Here is an 18,119-nt window from a genome sequence, read left to right as displayed (position 1 = left end):
CTTCGCTTCAACTTCTTTGATCGAATGCTTGAGCCGGATGGAGATCAGTTGATCTAATTGAGCTTCTCTTTCAACAATGGATGGTTGGGCCACATGTTTGGACTGGATTAAATGGTTGGGCCTTAGGGCCTTGGGCTTGAGTCAAGCTAAGATGGGGATAAAGTAGACTTTTACCCCAAGCATGGACTTATGGGTATATGTTGGAACCCAATTATTAATTGGGTAATGTTTTGATGTTGACAGTTCGGGAATCTGTCATCCAGCAGTCCGGGTTTTCGTCTGCGGGACTTCAGCAGTGCGAGGTGAGTTACCTTCCAGTAGAAGTGGGTCTACGGCCATAATGCTGGCCCACTACTAGGAGTTGGTTGATAGATGATTGTCTATGTGATAATTATCTAGGTTTGCTAGTACCTGATATTTTTTATGTGTTAGCATGATATGATGTTATGTGATAGTGGTAGTAGGGGGAATTGTCCCCGGTTACCGGTCGATAGGGCCGAAGGGGTAGTTTAGTACCCAACTATGCTAGAAAGATTATGATATTATGTGGTAGTAGTAAGGGGTGAAATAGTCCCCGGTTCACGGTCGACAGGACCGAAGGGGTAGGTTGGGCACCCAGATATGCCTGACAGGGGTAGGTTCGGCACCCCGGTATGCCTAACAGGGGTAGGTTGAGCACCCCGGTATGCTCAACAGGGTAGGTCGGGCACCCAGATATGCCTGACATGGTGTAGGTCAGGCACCCCGGTATGCCTGACAGTATGTGATTTGTATGGTATGTGGTATGATGGGGGAACTCACTAAGCTTTGTGCTTACGGTTTACAGTTTTGGTTTCAGGTACTCGTTTTCAAAGGAAAGGAGCCGACTTGATCGCAGCGCATCACACTATGTTTTCCGCACATGAGATCATTGGGATTACACTCTGATATTATTTTATGATAACATGTTTTGATTATTGACACTTGTGTCTTGACATGCGATGTTATTATGGATGTTTTTATACTATTGGTTTTATAATAACTTAATGAAATTTTTTGGTCTGGAATTTTGGGATGTTACAAGTTGGTATCAGAGCCTTGGTTTGAGGGATTCGGGCACACTCTCGGATGTATCTGAACTCAAACTAAGGACTTGGTATGAAAATTTTCAAAAGAAAATCATTTTCATAAAAATAACTTTGAAAAGAGAAAAGAACTTTGAAAAGAACAAGGTGTGTGATGCGTGCAATCAGCCGAGCTCAAGTAAGTTTTCCCCAAGATACCAATACATGTTATGTTATGATGTGATATGATCATGAGAACTGCATGCTAGATTAGGGCTAAGGATCTATGGAGGATGCCTTATATTCCTATTATATGTGCTTGTAGACTTGCATGCTAGTACTGATCAATCAGTGATAGGATAGCCTGTTTAGGTTATGCCTGATTGTATGAGCCTTTGAATTGCATGTACAGATTCCTGATTAGAGGATATAATGGTTTGATTGGAGTATGATGGTTAGATTTTCCATTGTCTGAATGCTATTGCTTTGTGCTTTGTAGGACTCTTAGTGATGTGCGTTAGCTACTAAGTGAATATGCAAAGTCACATGGGACACAGCCCGGATAATCTCAGAGTGATGGACTTGACCCTATTGCACATCTCTTGTTTGAGTCCAACCATTCTAGGGATGGGTCTTTTACTCGAAAGATTATATGATCTCTATTGCACGTGGCTATATTCATGAGGTAGCTAGTTGACATTACTGGGAATCTTTCAGCAGCTGAGGATTGGGTGGGTTGGGGAACCTAGGAAAGCCTAGGATATTCTTCAGTGGGTTAGTAGTGAGGTTTAGTGAGACTTGGATGTATTATTTTGAGGAAGTGACTTGGAGGATTCGGGAGGATTGCTGAGGAAAGTATGGATAGTTGTGGAAGGTAGTATTGGGCCCGTACTACTGAAAGCACAGGATCCATACTCAAATAGGTGAGAGTCTTGGAGAATCTGAGAAGCTTCGGGGAGGAGTTTGTGACCCGGTTTGGGGACAGAGGGTGTTCGAGTTGTTGCATCTCAACCATTGGCGAGTGAGCTAGTGAGCCTGACAGGGTGTCAAACCATGGAGGATATGACTTCTAAGACCGAGGATGCGAGATCGATTTGGAGCACTTTGACAAGAGAGGGTCGTGACAGGTGCATATAGTAGGGGGTACCGGAGAGAGACCCAAGACTTCTGATCATCAAATGAAAGGCCAGCAGGGCCGGAGTCAGTGAAGCACATGCGGGAAAGTACACAAGGGAGTTTGACATTCCAACGATTTAGGTTGCTACAAGGGTAGTGGGGTTGGTCATGTCAGCAAAAGGTGATCAAGATTCCTCCAGATGTTGCGGGTATGTCATCTTCTACAGCTACTAGATGGATGTTGGGAATACGTATCGCTTTGGAATTATGAGTGAGTTTGGATAAGTCAGATCTCAGGTCGGTTTTCTGCTAGTGTTTGGGTTATCAAGGATCATATATGCCATCCTGCATGCCAAAAAGTCCTTGATGAACCCACAGAGGGACGCATCTTGCGGAGTGGGTTTTGCGTGTATCGTTCTCATTCTGGATCTTTGACGGGATCTGTGCAAGAGTATTATTTAGAGGTTATTCGGTCAGGGTTAGAGCAATAGTTATCTAGTGAAGTCAGCGTTCAGTGGTTCTATCATGGTTCAGGTATGGTCAACAATTGTCTATGGATGAACTTTGGAGTTCAAGGCACTACCGTTGCTAGGGAAGGACTGGTAGCATGAAGATAAGGGAGTCAGTTGCGAGTGTTAGACGCATGGGTGTTTGGTTATTAGATTTTCAAGAGAATTGCATTTCTCGCATGGGTTGTGTTCGGTCAGAGTTCAGTAGTGCTGCGAGATTGGGAGTGGGAACGAGGATTCGTCAGCCAGAGTGAAGATTAAGGCCTTCAGTTGACAGCATGGGAGATGGATTGAGGTGTCAGACTGGACAAGATCGGAAGGGTACTCTTCAGGATTTCAGAGGATGGGCGATCTTAGGGTTTAACTGGTAATTGATCGCTAGCATTGATAAGCACATATTGTTATCAGTGGATTATTGCAAAGCAAGAAGGACTTGGGATCCTTCAATTCTCACGTGCCATGAAGACTTAGATTAAGCTAAGTGGGGGAGAATCGATCAGGTACTCAAGAACATAAATGGGTGTGAAATTAGGATGAGTTTCGCATCCCCGTTAGGGAGAAAGGCGGCCGAGTGGCAGTCCAGATTGAGGATTGTGAGTTGGGAGTTCGGAACACATTCCAACACTTGGTTCATGCTTTTCCTTGGCATCAGATAGCAGGTTTTGGGAACCAGGTTAGAGCTTCAGTTAGGACTCAAGTTCAGTTGAGTGTTAGGTCGAGTGCGTGCTCGACCCGGTTTGGAAAGTGTTGTAAGACTACGGGGGTAGCCATAGCATTCACTAACAGTCAGATAGTGTGGAAAGTGTTGTAAGACTACGGGGGTAGCCGTAGCATTCACTAACAGTCAGATAGCATGGGAAGTGTTGTAAGACTACGGCGGTAGCCGTAGCTTTCACTAACAGTCAGTTAGCATGGAAAGGGGTGTAAGACTGCAAGGGTGGCCGTAGCATTTACAAGCGATTGAGATAGTGTGAGAAGTGTTGTAAGTCTGCGGGTGTAGTTGTAGCATTCACTAGGTTGGTAGATAGCATGAGCGTGTGAATTAGAACGCGGAAGGAACAATAGTACCCACCAGTTTAGGTGCAGCAGTGATGACGTGGCAAGTCCACATATTAGTTTACGAATTTCCCCAGGTGGATTAGACCTGGTTGATCCATTGATAGGCTCGTAGGAACGCAACTACAGTTATGAGATCAAGGAAGCAATGGATTGCTTAAGGTTGCTTATGGTATAAGGCTACCATTGGTCATGTAGTAATCACTTTTAGCCGTGGATTTGGTAACGTCAGGATTCGACACATGAACCTGATCGGTTGGATCAGGAGGTTGTTAGAGCCATAGTGGTAAGATAACTAATGGCAACTATTGACAAACAAGGATTTCGTTCAGAAGTCGCATGGAGCGACTGCGTGTGAGTCTTTTGGCTCCGTAATCGGGTCGGAACCCGATATTTCAGATGATGGGTGAACGAATTGAGACCAGGTAGGTCTCGGTAGATTTTGGAAAGCAGCCATGTGGCAACATACTGCTTTAGGCAGTTCAATGTTCAGGCAGTTTCAACGTTTGTGCAGTGTTAGTATTTGTGTTTTAGGTTGCAAGTACGGACGTAATAGCTGGCTGATTGGGAAGTGACAAGTCACTCACAGCGGGATTAGCTGAGCCTTGGATAATTATAAGTGATCTGCAGGGATAATTAGGTCTGTGATCCTGTTTTATTGTGGGAACCTCGAGCTATTAGAAGTTGAGTAGTCAGTTGAGGGATAAATGAACTGGATTCAACAATAATGATTCAGTATGAGTGGTCTATCTGGGATTCAGACCACCTCGAGACTGCATATTTCAGACGGAGTAGATGTTATTTTGTTGCAAGGAATTCGTTCACCTGCAAATTTTAGGGCCTTACGAAGGTTGGTCACGGTTACCCTGGGAAGGCTAGGATGTGCCCAGGATTGTAGCCATGTTACTTGGGTGCTTGGGCGTGTAAGGAATGATTTCGAGGACGAAATCTAATTTAAGTAGGGGAGAGTTGTAACACCCCGTTTATTAAATAAATAAATAAATAAATTAATGAATAAATGGTATCCCTAAAACCAATAATTATATAGCAAGGTGTTGGTCTCGAGGAGTTAACTGTCACAGTTTTAGAAGTCGGGGGTTAAAAGTGTAAGTTCCGAGATTTAATTTGTAAAGATTTTTAGAAGACATGGGTGTTTGGTTTCATTTGGAGCTAATATGAAAGGATTTATGGAAGCAAAGGCTAAAGAGTAAATTTTGGACCTAAGTTGAAAAGGTTTATTGAGGGAGGGACTGCATGGTAATTATTGGAACTTAAGTGTAACAACCCGATATTTCAAGACAATGTATTGACTAAAAGTCAAATGTGGTAATCCCTTTTTGAATTAATTGAAATAACATCAAAAATGAAATGTTCGAAAGTCTCACTTTGAGTGTACTAAGTGATAGATATCGTAACAAGGTTTCCAAAAACATAAAGAACATTAAAATCCGAGTTATAACGAAGGAGTTATGACCAATCGAGATCCGCAACAAAACCGACAAAACACTGTTAAGCGTAAAATACGAAATTCCGATAAAATACTTTTTAGCCTTAAGTATCTAAATGAAAGTCGTAGATATCATTAAACCGTAAACATACATAAAAAGAACGCCCAAATCTGACTTCGTATGAGGAAGTTATGATTTTTCGAAGTTTCTGACCTAGCAGTAGACAGCTAAAAACTCGAAATAGAGATCGAGCGGTCTTTAGCCGACACAACCTATTAGAAAGCTGAAGACCCCGACAATAGGAGTACAACAGTAAAAAGTCTGACGAAAATGGACATCAGATGAAGGAGTTATGGAATTTAAACGAACTTTTCCAGGCCCGACCTGTTAAAAATAATATAATAATAATAAAGTCAAAATTAGCCGACGGAGTCTAAATGAGAGTTGTAGAGCCTTTTCACACCTACGCGTGAATATAAAGAACGTCGAAATCGGAGCTCGTACGCGAAAGTTACGGATTTTACAAGTTCGGGTCACAAAACTCGAGGCTGACTCAGCCTCACGACGTGAGGGAACCATGCTCACGACGTGAGCTCGTGACTGATGGGTTCCAGAGTGTCAGCCACGTCAAATCGTCGAAGAGGATCATGCTGACTAAGCCTCACGACGTGAGAAATCCAAAACTCACGACGTGAGACCCCAAATCAGCCCCTATAAATAGAAGCTTAAGGGTGTCGGGTTTGGTGCTCATCTCTTTCCATCTAAGTGCCGTAACTCTACGTGATTACCTCGAGAAGCCTTCCCGAAGCCCCGGTTTTTCATACTCGAGTCCCGAAGGAAGTTCTACACTCCCGAGATCCCCGAGAATCCCGAGATTTCAACTCTCTCTAGTCGAAGTTCTGCTCGATTCTTCTCTCGACTACTTCAAAACAACCACTTCAATCAAGTGAGTTCATACCCCCATTTCTACGCTTTTAACTGATTTTAAATGCTTTTGAACACTTTACGGGGGAGAATACAAGTAAACACACGGTTAATCTTGTGTGAAAACATCTATCTTTCGTTATACATTTCAGATTGTTTTTAATAACTATCATATGGATCATGTCTAACATACAAAACATCTTACTTTACTTTACCCTCACGGAATGGAATATGAGTATAAATATCATAAGCTCTATTTATACGTTTACATCATATTTAGGGTAACCACTTTCGTTATGACATCTTTATACATACAAGAACATACAAATCATTTTATGCCTTTATTATCATTATGAAAAAGGATAATCGTTACAGAAACAAACATATACATTTTAATACGTGACTTAATTGAGAATTCGTGAGGCATTCATCTTCAATATACCTTTTAAAGGTACCACTAGAAGTCCTGTTTATAACCAGAATCTCCCGTCCGGAGAACGTGACAAGTGTGTATAGATCTATACGGGACTAATGATCTCGCGCCCTGACTGCTAGCTATAGTCCCCGGGGTGACAAGTGTCATCTCATTTTGACGCCTGAAGAACGTCGCTACAGGCAAACTATGATAGTACGGTTATAAAAAAACTCACTGGATAGACAATTATTATGGTATTACGTTTTAATGGGGAAAAGTAACAAATACAGTTCTTTTCACATTCAAATACAAATCTTCTTGTAGTTTTCTTTTATAATAAGACTATACATCATTCTTTTGAGCATGTCATATTTGCTTACAGGTTACGGTCTTGGTCATTTGAGACTGCATTTCACTTTTAGGAAAATATAGGATTTTCCTGGTTCAAATACATACAGTTTATACAACGATCTTTCATACTCAGTACATACATTTGTTAGAAAATATCGGATTTTCTGGAAAACATACACGAACTTTCGAATGGCATACATTTTATCAAAACACTACTTATGAACTCACCAACTTTGTTGTTGACACTTTTTCTTTGAAATAACTTGTATTCTCAGGAAATAGCTAAGTCAGGTAGCAACTACTTTTTGAAGACTAACGCGCTGGCGTTAGTAACATATTTTGGATCCCCATATTGTATTTGATATTTAAACATGTAACACATACAATAATGTAAAGTTTTCAAATATATTTATATTATGGTGGTGTGTACTTTCTTTACTATTCAATTGTTATGATACTGTACATGATGTCCTCCGCCCCCGAACGTTTCCACCGTTCTGGTTTGGGGGTGTGACATTAAGTTGAAGGGTTTTTGGATGGCTGCGGTTAAAAATGTAAATTTCGGACTTGATTTGTAAAGGATTTCAGGAGGCAGGGTTTAAATGGTAAATATTGGATTAAATTTGAAAGACATGGGGAAGGAGGGATCATTTTGGTTATTATGGAATTAAGGTTATGGGGGATCGGGGTATGTAACTCGTCACCCCCTGGTCCGAAACCCTAACCCTAAAGAAACGTCAGCCGCCATCCCCCCCACCCTTATGCCTCCCCGCCGGCGCCGCCGCTATGTTGTTTCCGATCTGTATCTGACGACAACACCACCGGACGTCCACCATTCTCTTACTTCTCCTTCTTCAGTCGCTTCCACGAGAGGTCTCATCCACCACTGCTACTTCGCAATCGGAGCACCGCCACCACTGTCGATGCACAATTGTCGCCATTGCCCATTTCCATTGACGACAAGTTACCGCCGTTCGTTGAACGCCACCAGGTGGGTGGCTGTTTTCGGATCTTGAGCAAAGCATATGTGGGGTCATTACCCTAATCTGCCGCCATGCTACCCTATTCTGCCGCCACTAGCCACCGTGAAAGGTGGTTGTGTGTGTGTTGTGGTGTTTGTGTTCATGTGTTGTGATGGTATAAGGCTGCAGGAGCGTTTTTTTGGCCAGAGATCTGAAGAAAACCCCACCGCCACCACCGGGAGGTGGTGGCTGCCATCCCAAATCCGTTGTTGTCCCCGCCATGAGCCACCAGGTGGGTGGCTGGAGTGTATACAACTATTTGAAGTGTGTGTATGTGTGTTTGGTCTAGCCGGAAAACCAAGAAAATGCCACCACCACCACCACCCTGAGGTGGTGGCTGCCATCATGTGCCACCGCCGGCCACCACTAGGGTGGCTGTGTGTGTATGTGTATGTATTAGTGTGTGTGTGTGTGTGTTATTTGGGTTTTTGCCTTGTAATATTATAACAGATGCTAGAATAATAGAAGAAACTCGTAACCACCACCGTGAGGTGGTGGCCGCCGCCGTGAGCCACCGTTGACCACCACTACCCGAGGTGGTAGTGGGTGGTGCCCGACTAATGAAACCCTAATGGGCCTTATGAAACCCTAATGGGCCTTATGAGACCCTGGTGGGCCTAATGAGGCCCTAATTGATAACATGACTTAGTTTTGGGCCTAGTGGGCTATGATTGGGTTGGAAACCCTAATTAGGGTTTAGAAAACCCTAATTTTGGAATTATGGGCTTGGACTTATCGGGACCCGCATTTTAGGCCATTGGAATGGAATTGTGAATTAAACCCAATCACACCATATGATTTATCTAGTAGAGTGATGGACTTAATGGATTATGTCCTTAATGGGTTAAGTGAGAAACACTTAACCCTAATTGTCATTTTATGTGAAAACCCTAATTTCACTTGGGCTTTAAGTTTGGGCCTTTCTATTGGGCTTTGGTGATTGGGATATTGATGGGCTATTCAAGAACAATCATATGGACTAGAATAATTTGATGGGCTTTAGGGTAAGGCCCATATGAGGGTTTGGGCCCAATTTGGAAAATTGGGCCATAACTAGGCCTTGATGATTATGAGATATTGGACCACTGAAATGCCACATGTTTGGACCGGAATAAATGGTTGGGCCTTAGGGTAAGACCATGAAGAGGTTTGGGCCCAATTTAGAAAATTGGGCCATACATTGGGCTTTGACTTATAGTTGACTTTTGGGCCTTTGGATTGGGCCTTGGGCTTGAGTCAAGCTAAGATGGGGGTAAAGTAGCCTTTTACCCCAAGCATGGACTTATGGGTATATGTTGGAACCCAATTATTAATTGGGTAATGTTTTGATGTTGACAGTTCGGGAATCTGTCATCCAGCAGTCTGGGTTTTTGTCTGCGGGACTTCCGTAGTGCGAGGTGAGTTACCTTCCAGTAGAAGTGGGTCTACGGCCACAATGTCGGCCCACTAGTAGGAGTTGGTTAATAGATGATTGTCTTTGTGATAATTATATAGGTTTGCTACTACCTGATATGTTTTATGTGTTAGCATGATATGATGTTATGTGATAGTGGTAGTAGGGGGAATTGTCCCCGGTTACTGGTCGCTAGGGCCGAAGGGGTAGTTTAGTACCCAGCTATGCTAGACAGATTATGATATATGTGATATGATATTATGTGGTAGTAGTAAGGGGGTGAAATAGTCCGTGGAACCGTTCGACTGGACCAAAGGGGTAGGTTGGGCACCAAAATATGCCTGACAGGGGTAGGTTGGGCACCCCGGTATGCCTAACAGGAGTAGGTTGAGCACCCCGGTATGCTCAGCAGGGTAGGTCGGGCACCCAGATATGCCTAACATGGTGTAGGTCGGGCACCCCGGTATGCCTAACAGTATGTGATTTGTATGGTAAGTGGTATGATGGGGGAACTCACTAAGCTTCGTGCTTACGGTTTATAGTTTTGGTTTCAGGTACTCGTTTTCAAAGGAAAAGAGACGGCTTGATCGCAACGCATCACACTAGGGGTGAACATTTGGACTGAACCGGACCGGACCGGACCAGACCGACTCTTGGACCGGATCGGTTATGGAGAATATTATGGACCGTGGACCGGACCGGATGAGTCGTGTCCGTGTCCGTGTTCGGGTCCGGGTCCAAGTCCGGGTTTTCTGGTTCTTGGACCCGTTTGGACCAGTACAACTTTAATTGCATAGATTACAAGTCGTTAAAATAAGTTTTTAGGTTTGATAGAACTCGTTAAAACGAATATGTTATTGGGTTTGATACGATACAATTTGTAAAAATGATTACGTTTCCTTTTCATGCATAACTAATCTACCTTGATGTTATAATATTATAACTTGCAAAATTAATTTTCCAAATAAAACAACTAACATATAAATCAAGTTTACCAAGATCCCTGTCATATGATTTATCTGTCAAAGATACATAAAATTCATAATTATAGTCTAAAATAATAGTTAAAAAGCTGAAATATTTCAGCTTTGATAGCTCAACTTTGAAGGATTGTAACTCACTGAATATAATACCAAAATTAACAAAATTCTAGTCTAATTTTATCTATAAACTGTAAACTAAATGTAAAAAAAACCGCAGGTCAATCCGACTTGAAACGAATGAGTTATGGTTGTTTAAAAATTCTCACAGATTACAAAATTTTAAAAATGTTGCTGAAAAGCTGAAATTTTTCAGCGTTGATAACTCAATTTTGAAAGACTGTAACTCATTGAATATAATACCAAAATCAACAAAATTATAGTCTAAATTCATCTACAAACTGTAAATTAAAAGTTGGAAAAAATCGTGTGTCAATCCGACTTAAAACGAATGAGTTATGATTGTTTAAAAATTTTTACAGATTACAAAATTTTAAAAATGTTGCTGAAAAGCTGAAAATTTTCAGCTTTGATAGCTCAACTTTGAAAGACTGTAACTCATTTAATATAATACCAAAATCAACAAAATTATTTTCTAAATTCATCTACAAACTATAAATTAAACGTTGGAAAAACCACGTGTCAATCCGACTTAAAACGAATGAGTTATAGTTGTTTAAAAATTTTCACAGATTACAATTTTTTTTATAAATCGGGTCCAACCGATTCTAAACCCGGTAAAAACCGAACCAGACCGGGAAAAAAACCGGACCGGTTTTGATGGATTCCTAGAACTGAGAACCGGCCCGAGGGTCCAAAAAACGGTCCGGTCCGGTTCACCGGTCCGGTCCGGTCCACCGGTCCAAATGCTCACCCCTACATCACACTATGTTTTCCACACATGAGATCTTTGGGATTACACTTTGATATTATTTTATGATAACATGTTTTGATTATTGACACTTGGGTATTGACATGCGATGTTATTATGGATGTTTTTATGCATGAACACGTAAAGCCTCCAACTATCTCTCCATGCATGGCCTTTTGGAACTTAAAAGGCCAAAATGATATCCTAAAGCTTGCATGGGGCTTCAATGGCCATAAAGTTTGCACCTTTACGCCATGAAAGCCCTTTAAGGCTCTAGATCTCAAAGTATACTCACTTGGGACGTCCATTTCCCAAGGATCATGCTAGTTGGACCAAAAACCCAATAAAAGTGATAGGAAAGAGATCTAAGAAATCATTAAGCAAGTTTGAGACTTGTTTACCAGAAAATGCTGAGAATGAAGTGAAGTTGCTTGATCTATAACCCTCTTCTTGAGTCCTCAAGCTTCTCCTTCTTCCATAAGCTTCACACACACACAATTTCTCTCAAAAACGACTGACAAGCTCACACAATGTATTAGGGTTTTGAGATCTAGGGTTTGGGACTTGGAGGCTGGAAATAAGGCTAGCATGAGGGGGATAAGATGCTTACATAGGGTGCAAAACCCCGAAATAAGGGTTTCACCTCTACCAGCCTACTCGTCGAGTTGAGGGCTCTCAACTTGTCGAGTAGGTTACTTAAAACTCGTGTCTCATTTGATCTCTACTCGACGAGTTTGGGCTTCCAACTCGTCGAGTTGCTCTATAAAAATGAATAATTATAATTTAAATACATACCAGGAATCCGACGTTATAGTGATGTTATTCTAAAAAGCCTCACTATCAAGAGGGACTTTCAACCCCTTGTGTGATTCTATTGGTGGCTTCGTAAAGGCTAGCGTTGGACGTCTATGTGATATATTTATATGGGTCCGGAGCGTGGAGTGTGGAGTGTGCTTTGTGCTAGTTTGACATAGGCCAATTATAGCCATATTTAATTGTGAAATGTCTTATAATTTATTTATGTTATAAAGTTTATTCCCAAGTTTAATCCTAATGATCTTTTCAAACATTGAAAACTAGTTTTTGGAAGGTTTGACTTTGGGAATAGTTGACATGGGGCATATACACCATAATTTCCAAGCCTAATACTCGTATTTTGATATGTAGTTAAATTCTGATTGATATTGAAAACCGAAGTTAGAGATGGAAAGGAGATTCTAGAAGATTAGTAGTTATGTAATGAAACACTTTATGTTTAACTAGTTGCTATATTCTCACTTGGTTGAAACACTCGTCAAACTATGAACTTTGGGATCAATTTATACTATTTTGGATGATTTGGATCTTTAATTGAAAAAGTTAGACGATTTTAAATTCACACACACGAGGAATGTTTCAATATGTATATATATATGTAAATACTTATGTGTATGTGTGTTTAAAAAAATGAAAAAAGGAAAGTTTATTTTTCATACATGTGATTTTATGCCCTTCTCCGGAAATGGCATATATACTTAATTGAGCGCAATGTGCAACGACACCAAAGAAAGTAAGACATAACTTTTCGCCTCATGTCATTTGCTTCGGAACTTTGGAGCTTGATTTGTAAATGATATGGTTTTCTTTTTGTCAACCATGGGGACCCGAGAGATCTTGTTTCTAAATCCAATTGTGTCAAATGTTTGGAGGCAGTGACTCCTACCAGAGTCTGATTTATATGGAAGTCAAGAAACTGGTCCATATTTCGAAAATGTTCAGTCACGGTCCAAGTTGTTATGGATGGAAATTGGACACATGTTTTTCTTTTTTGGGTGAAACATAGATCGAAAATGTCGGGCTTAAATAGTACCGTTTGGTGTGAATCGATCCTTGTTCAATCTTGATGTAGCCTTCTTGCCTTTGGCATTTGTTGTCTAGTACAATATATATATTGCTACGCGTTTTGTTTGTTTTTTCATAAATTGTTCTCCTTCTAAAAAAATTCAACTGAGAGAATAAATTTGGTCACTATCAATTCAATGAGCTAAACATCATATAAAAAAATCGACAGAGATTTATGCAAAGATACAACCTACATGTAGCTTTGGGGATAACCTCCAAAATCCATTATAAAACAATTAAGATGCAGGTAATGAGAGGCATCGGGAAGCACATTGCATTTGGAGGTGTTCTATTGAAGAGAAAGAGACAAGGAAGTCAGCCTTGTTCCCGGAGAGAGTATGACATTGATCAATGTTCATGCACGGGGGGATGTTTGTCTTTCGTAAATACTCCACCACCTCCATTCGCAACCCCACCACATTACGTTGATAATTTTTCAAAGTCCCCTCGTGACAAATTTTATCTTTTTCTCATCTTTGACCCTGAAAATCTCTTGGAACATGTAAACATGAACACCCACTCCACCTCGATCTGCTTGCTAAAATGAAATAGATATGCGAGTAATCATGGAACACCAACACCTGCTATATATATATGTTTAAAATAAATCCTAAAACTTCTTGACTTTAGCTGCATCAAAATCACTGCTTTTGGACTTTATAATAAGGTTTCATACGTCTCCTTCTTCATCACTATCCTGTGGGTAAATAAAAAGTAAAGACGACAAACTAAGACAAAGTCGCAGATTTCTGTTTTGAGCTTGAATGTGTTGCCGTCAACTCTCGCATATGACTTTTTTTGAGTCATCTAAAAACTTTAATCCAGATATGCATGAAAGTTACAAAAGAGAGAAGATTAATTCGTGCGCTGGAAATTTGAATTAACATTTAGAGGTCCTTTCCAAAATACAATAACAATCAAGAAACCTTACAAAACCCTAACGAATTACGTGAGTACCAACAAGATCTCACTAGAATTCTCGAATTCATATAGTCAGATCTAGAGTACTCGACATTCTTGGATTCTTTCCGAGTTGACCTTCTTCTAACCGGTTGCGGGAAGAGTCCATGCCATAATCCTTATAGTATTTTTCCTTCTTTGATGAAGAAGAAAGTAGAGACAAACACAACGCACTATCCACCTCATCATCATCCCTAGTCATACTTCCCTTCAGGCTTAATGACAAATTCAAATCAAGCGCCTCATCAAGTGGGGCTTTCCGCTTCTTTGTATTAACAAAGCTATTTGGTTTTTCTTCCCTTTCTTCTCTTTGACAATTCATGAATTCAGGATCAATCAGACTTGACCTGGTGTTGGTCAAAGTTTCATCCTTCTCAAACTCTTGATAGGCAATCTTGCAATTTTCATCCTCATTGAATGGTTTCTTTCTCATGTAATATGCCCCATAGTTCATTATAGTGTTCATGTTAAAGTCTCCTTGGCGTCCATGGTTCAATCCATGATCTTCTATTCTAGCATTAATCATATTGTTTGTCGAAGGTCTTGATACCATATCTGTCACATGGTTGCTCCAAGAATTCTGGCTGCATCCAATACGACGTTGAAAATGTTATTACATACACTTTATATACATATATCCAAGATATGAAAAAAATAAAAAGATGATCAAATAATATTTCATTAAAGATTCTTGCATAAATACCTTAAATTAGGCCTAAACAACCTTTGATCGAGCCCAGGAAGTTGACAAAGATTGTGAAGAAGATGATTGTTGCTTCCAGCATAATAATCTCCCCGGTTAATTACTAAGAGAGAAATTTAAAGAAAATAAATGCTAAATCCAAGAAAAGGTCAAGAATCTAAAAACCCTAATCTTTAACTTAAAGTAAGATGTGAATCAAAAGGTTCCATATATAAAATACCAAAATTATACCTTGATCTTGATCATCGATCTTCTTACTTCTATACATCTATATATTGAAAGAAAACCAATAAAAACATAGTGAAAGATGAAAAAAAAAAGCAAATTGTTTGATGAACTATCACCTGTAGATGGCTCTTTACATGAGCAATGCTAAGACCTTGGATGTTCATCAGTTGTAGAACTAATTTAGGGGTTGCTCCTTCACCAAACACAAATAAATAAAGAATTAAGTAATTATATGCTAAATTAGCATTGGGATTCTAAGAAAACTTGATAATTGAGTAAATCTATATACTTTCTTGACCACCTAGGCGCTCCACGGCTTTTACAAAAGTGAGATGAAGATCAGGAGTCCATCTAAGCCTAGCCATCTTAGATCTTACATATGGCCTTACTCTAGTGGATTCATCTTTCTTCTCACCCTCCACTTGATCCACCATGCTGTTATTCCCTGAGCTCTGGCTTGATTTGGTGTTGTTTTCATCATCAACCTCATCCTCACCAATAATATTGTTCTTGCAAGACAAGTGATTCATCTTTGAACCATTAGAATCTTCCTTTTCGATCATCTTTTTAAGTCGTCTCTCCAGTTTTTAGACAGAAAGATCACAAATCAAGAGTGTTCTTTAATTCACGCATCCTGAAATCTTTGATGGAATGAACGCAGCCTTCTCCTGCAAATCTTGATTTGAGCCAGTCAACAAATGGACATGATTACCCAACATCCTTCAAAAGTCCAAGTATAGAGAGATGGATTATCTATATTAAATAATAAAATAGGCTTTCCGATGTGCATGTGTGTACACTAGTCACATGAACATGTAGACATAGATGGACGCATGGGCCATGTGACAATACAACTTATAGCTAGGCATACATGGTATGTGAAAAATGCTTGTATGAACGAATACCGATTTGGTTGTGCAATATGTTTATATTATAATTATTGCTGCATGTATAGCATGGCATCAAAGCCAATTTATTAGCACATAATAAATTCCCGATATATAATTATATATTTTGGACAACTCTTTTTCAGTTTGAAAACCTGAAGGCAAATTGAATGACCATTAGTTTTGATATTCATCTAGACATAGTACACTACTAGAAAAAAAAAAAAAAAAAAAACTAACTGCCGTTGGCATTCTGTCAAAAACCGTAGCTAAAGCGTTTTGCCAACGGAATTTTTTTCTGTGAAAAATATATAGACCATTTTAGACAACTTTTTTCAGTTTGGAAAACCGATGGCAATATGAATCAGTAGTTTTGTTATCCATCTAGACATAGTACACTACTAGAAAGAAAATCCTAATTTCCATCGGTAATCCGTTGCTATAGCATCCTAATTTCCATCGGTAATCCGTTGCTATAGCGTTTTGCCGACGGATTTTGACATCCTTTTTTCTGTTGAAAAAACCTCTACGATTATATTTTCATTATGTCAGAAGTTACTAACGGACTTTCGACGATTTGATTTCCAATGCTATTTTTTGTTGATATATTAGAGTTCATTTTGTCAATGCTTCGTCGGTAATATTATTCCGTAGGAAAAAAAAGCTTTTTCTAGCAGTGGTAATGCAATCGTAGTAGTTAGGGCATGCACAATCCATTGAACTCTATAAAGTTTAATGCATTGTCACATCATCTATTAAATATCTATACAACACTATCCACAACCCATTAAACATTTATTCAATCCTAATCACCATTTTATTTTTTCTATTGAACCATTCAATGATCATTCAACTCTACTCCATGTCATCGCCCACATTCCATTCAATTCTTATTCAATCCTAATCATTATGGTATTCAACTCTTATACTACTTGCATTGTAGATGCTCTTAACTTGATAACACTCCATACAAAATTGATACTTGTGCATAATTAAAATATCGAATTACGTAATATAATTTTCAAAGAAAATTAAAAACTTTGTAAAGTTATACTCCCATTATTTCTTATTATACCATTATATTTTACAATATATCATGTTAAGGCGTTGAATTTCAAAAACATTTGCATATATATATATATATATATATATATATATATATATATATATATATATATATATATATATATATATATATATATATATATATATATGGGAAAAGTGAATATACTATTAAGGGTATATAAGCTTAGGTACCAAAATACAACATAATACGTCATTTTATTTGATAAATTCATTATAATGTTCTTAAACTTCAACCTCTAACTTGATTTACTTTCAAGATTTTTGAAATTTCACTATTATCTTCCTTTTACATCAAATCTTTTTGCCGACCACCTATTAGGCTATATATATTATAGTTGAAAATGAAAATTATGTAAGAAGAAGATAAATGTGTAATTTATAAAAATCATGGAAGTAACCAAGTTAGAAGCTAAATTATAAGAACATTGGACAATTAGAATGTATTATATGATACAAAAAGAGGTGGTATGGTGAATTTGGGTACCTAAACTTATATACCTTTAAGGATATATTCATTTTTCCATATATATATATATATATATATATATATATATATATATATATATATATATATATATATATATATATATATTAATTATTTTTTATTAGGTTATCATATTGCTAGAATAGAAAGAGTTTTCAAAGTAAAATCTCAAAATAAAAAGTAGTTTTAAGAGATAACGTTATTACAAAATATTACAAGTACAGTACTATAATGAATAAATTTTAATCACAAACTACTATTTCTCACATTTAAGTTAAATAAAAGGATTTTATTTTAATATAATTATGTTATCTTGAATATATCCCTGGATATGAACAAACTCATATGGACCACCAGTTGGAATGGTGTTTAATATATGCTCTCTTTGACTATGAACAATGTGTTCATTTTCAACTTTAATTATTTCTAGTCAATTTCAAACTCCAAAATAACTCATCCAATATTCGGAACATAATTATAAGTAGAAGAAGATTTAGTATTTAATGCAGGAATGGTAAGACTAAACTTTCAAAGAAGAAAAACGTGTTTAGAGTAGGTGACTTGACCATGCAATACCCAATCCAATAATTGCAAATTTGCAATACCTTAGATTTTTGTTATTATTATTTATTTATTTATTTTATTTATTTTGAACAACAAGAATTTTAGTAAACACCTGCAAGGCACTAAAAAGATACAACTTAAATAATATTACTGATCGGAATGGGATGATTGGTGAGTGATCCAAGTCTCCCATTTAAC

General features: G+C 38.6%; 1 protein-coding gene across 1 annotated transcript; it reads right to left on the bottom strand.

Moving 5' to 3' along the window:
* Positions 1–13,872: 13,872 nt before the first annotated feature.
* Positions 13,873–15,704, bottom strand: LOC145129070 (uncharacterized). The gene is made up of 5 exons (XM_079063823.1): positions 15,190–15,704; positions 15,017–15,093; positions 14,904–14,940; positions 14,673–14,775; positions 13,873–14,553 (listed from the first exon to the last, which is right to left on the bottom strand). Exons 1-5 carry the CDS (start codon positions 15,461–15,463, stop codon positions 13,995–13,997), a joined length of 1,050 nt encoding a protein of 349 aa, XP_078919949.1. The 5' UTR covers positions 15,464–15,704; the 3' UTR covers positions 13,873–13,994.
* Between the last annotated feature and the right edge of the window lie 2,415 nt (positions 15,705–18,119).

This window comes from Lactuca virosa, chromosome 8, assembly GCF_052849685.1.
Source record: "Lactuca virosa cultivar CGN04683 chromosome 8, Lactuca_virosa_CGN04683_v6, whole genome shotgun sequence".
NCBI lineage: Eukaryota > Viridiplantae > Streptophyta > Magnoliopsida > Asterales > Asteraceae > Lactuca > Lactuca virosa.
The sequence above is the reverse complement of the archived record's forward strand: the minus strand, read 5'-3'. Positions and strand labels throughout refer to the sequence as shown.

What these genes read in the sequence shown, in the direction of transcription:
- LOC145129070 (XM_079063823.1), bottom strand. Translation starts at nt 15,463, where the DNA reads ATGATCGAAAAGGAAGATTCTAATGGTTCAAAGATGAATCACTTGTCT. An exon ending in GCGCCTAGGTGGTCAAGAAA is followed by an intron (nt 15,094 to 15,189) that starts GTATATAGATTT and finishes TGTTTGGTGAAG; the next exon opens with GAGCAACCCCTAAATTAGTT. An exon ending in ATGTAAAGAGCCATCTACAG is followed by an intron (nt 14,941 to 15,016) that starts GTGATAGTTCAT and finishes TTCAATATATAG; the next exon opens with ATGTATAGAAGTAAGAAGAT.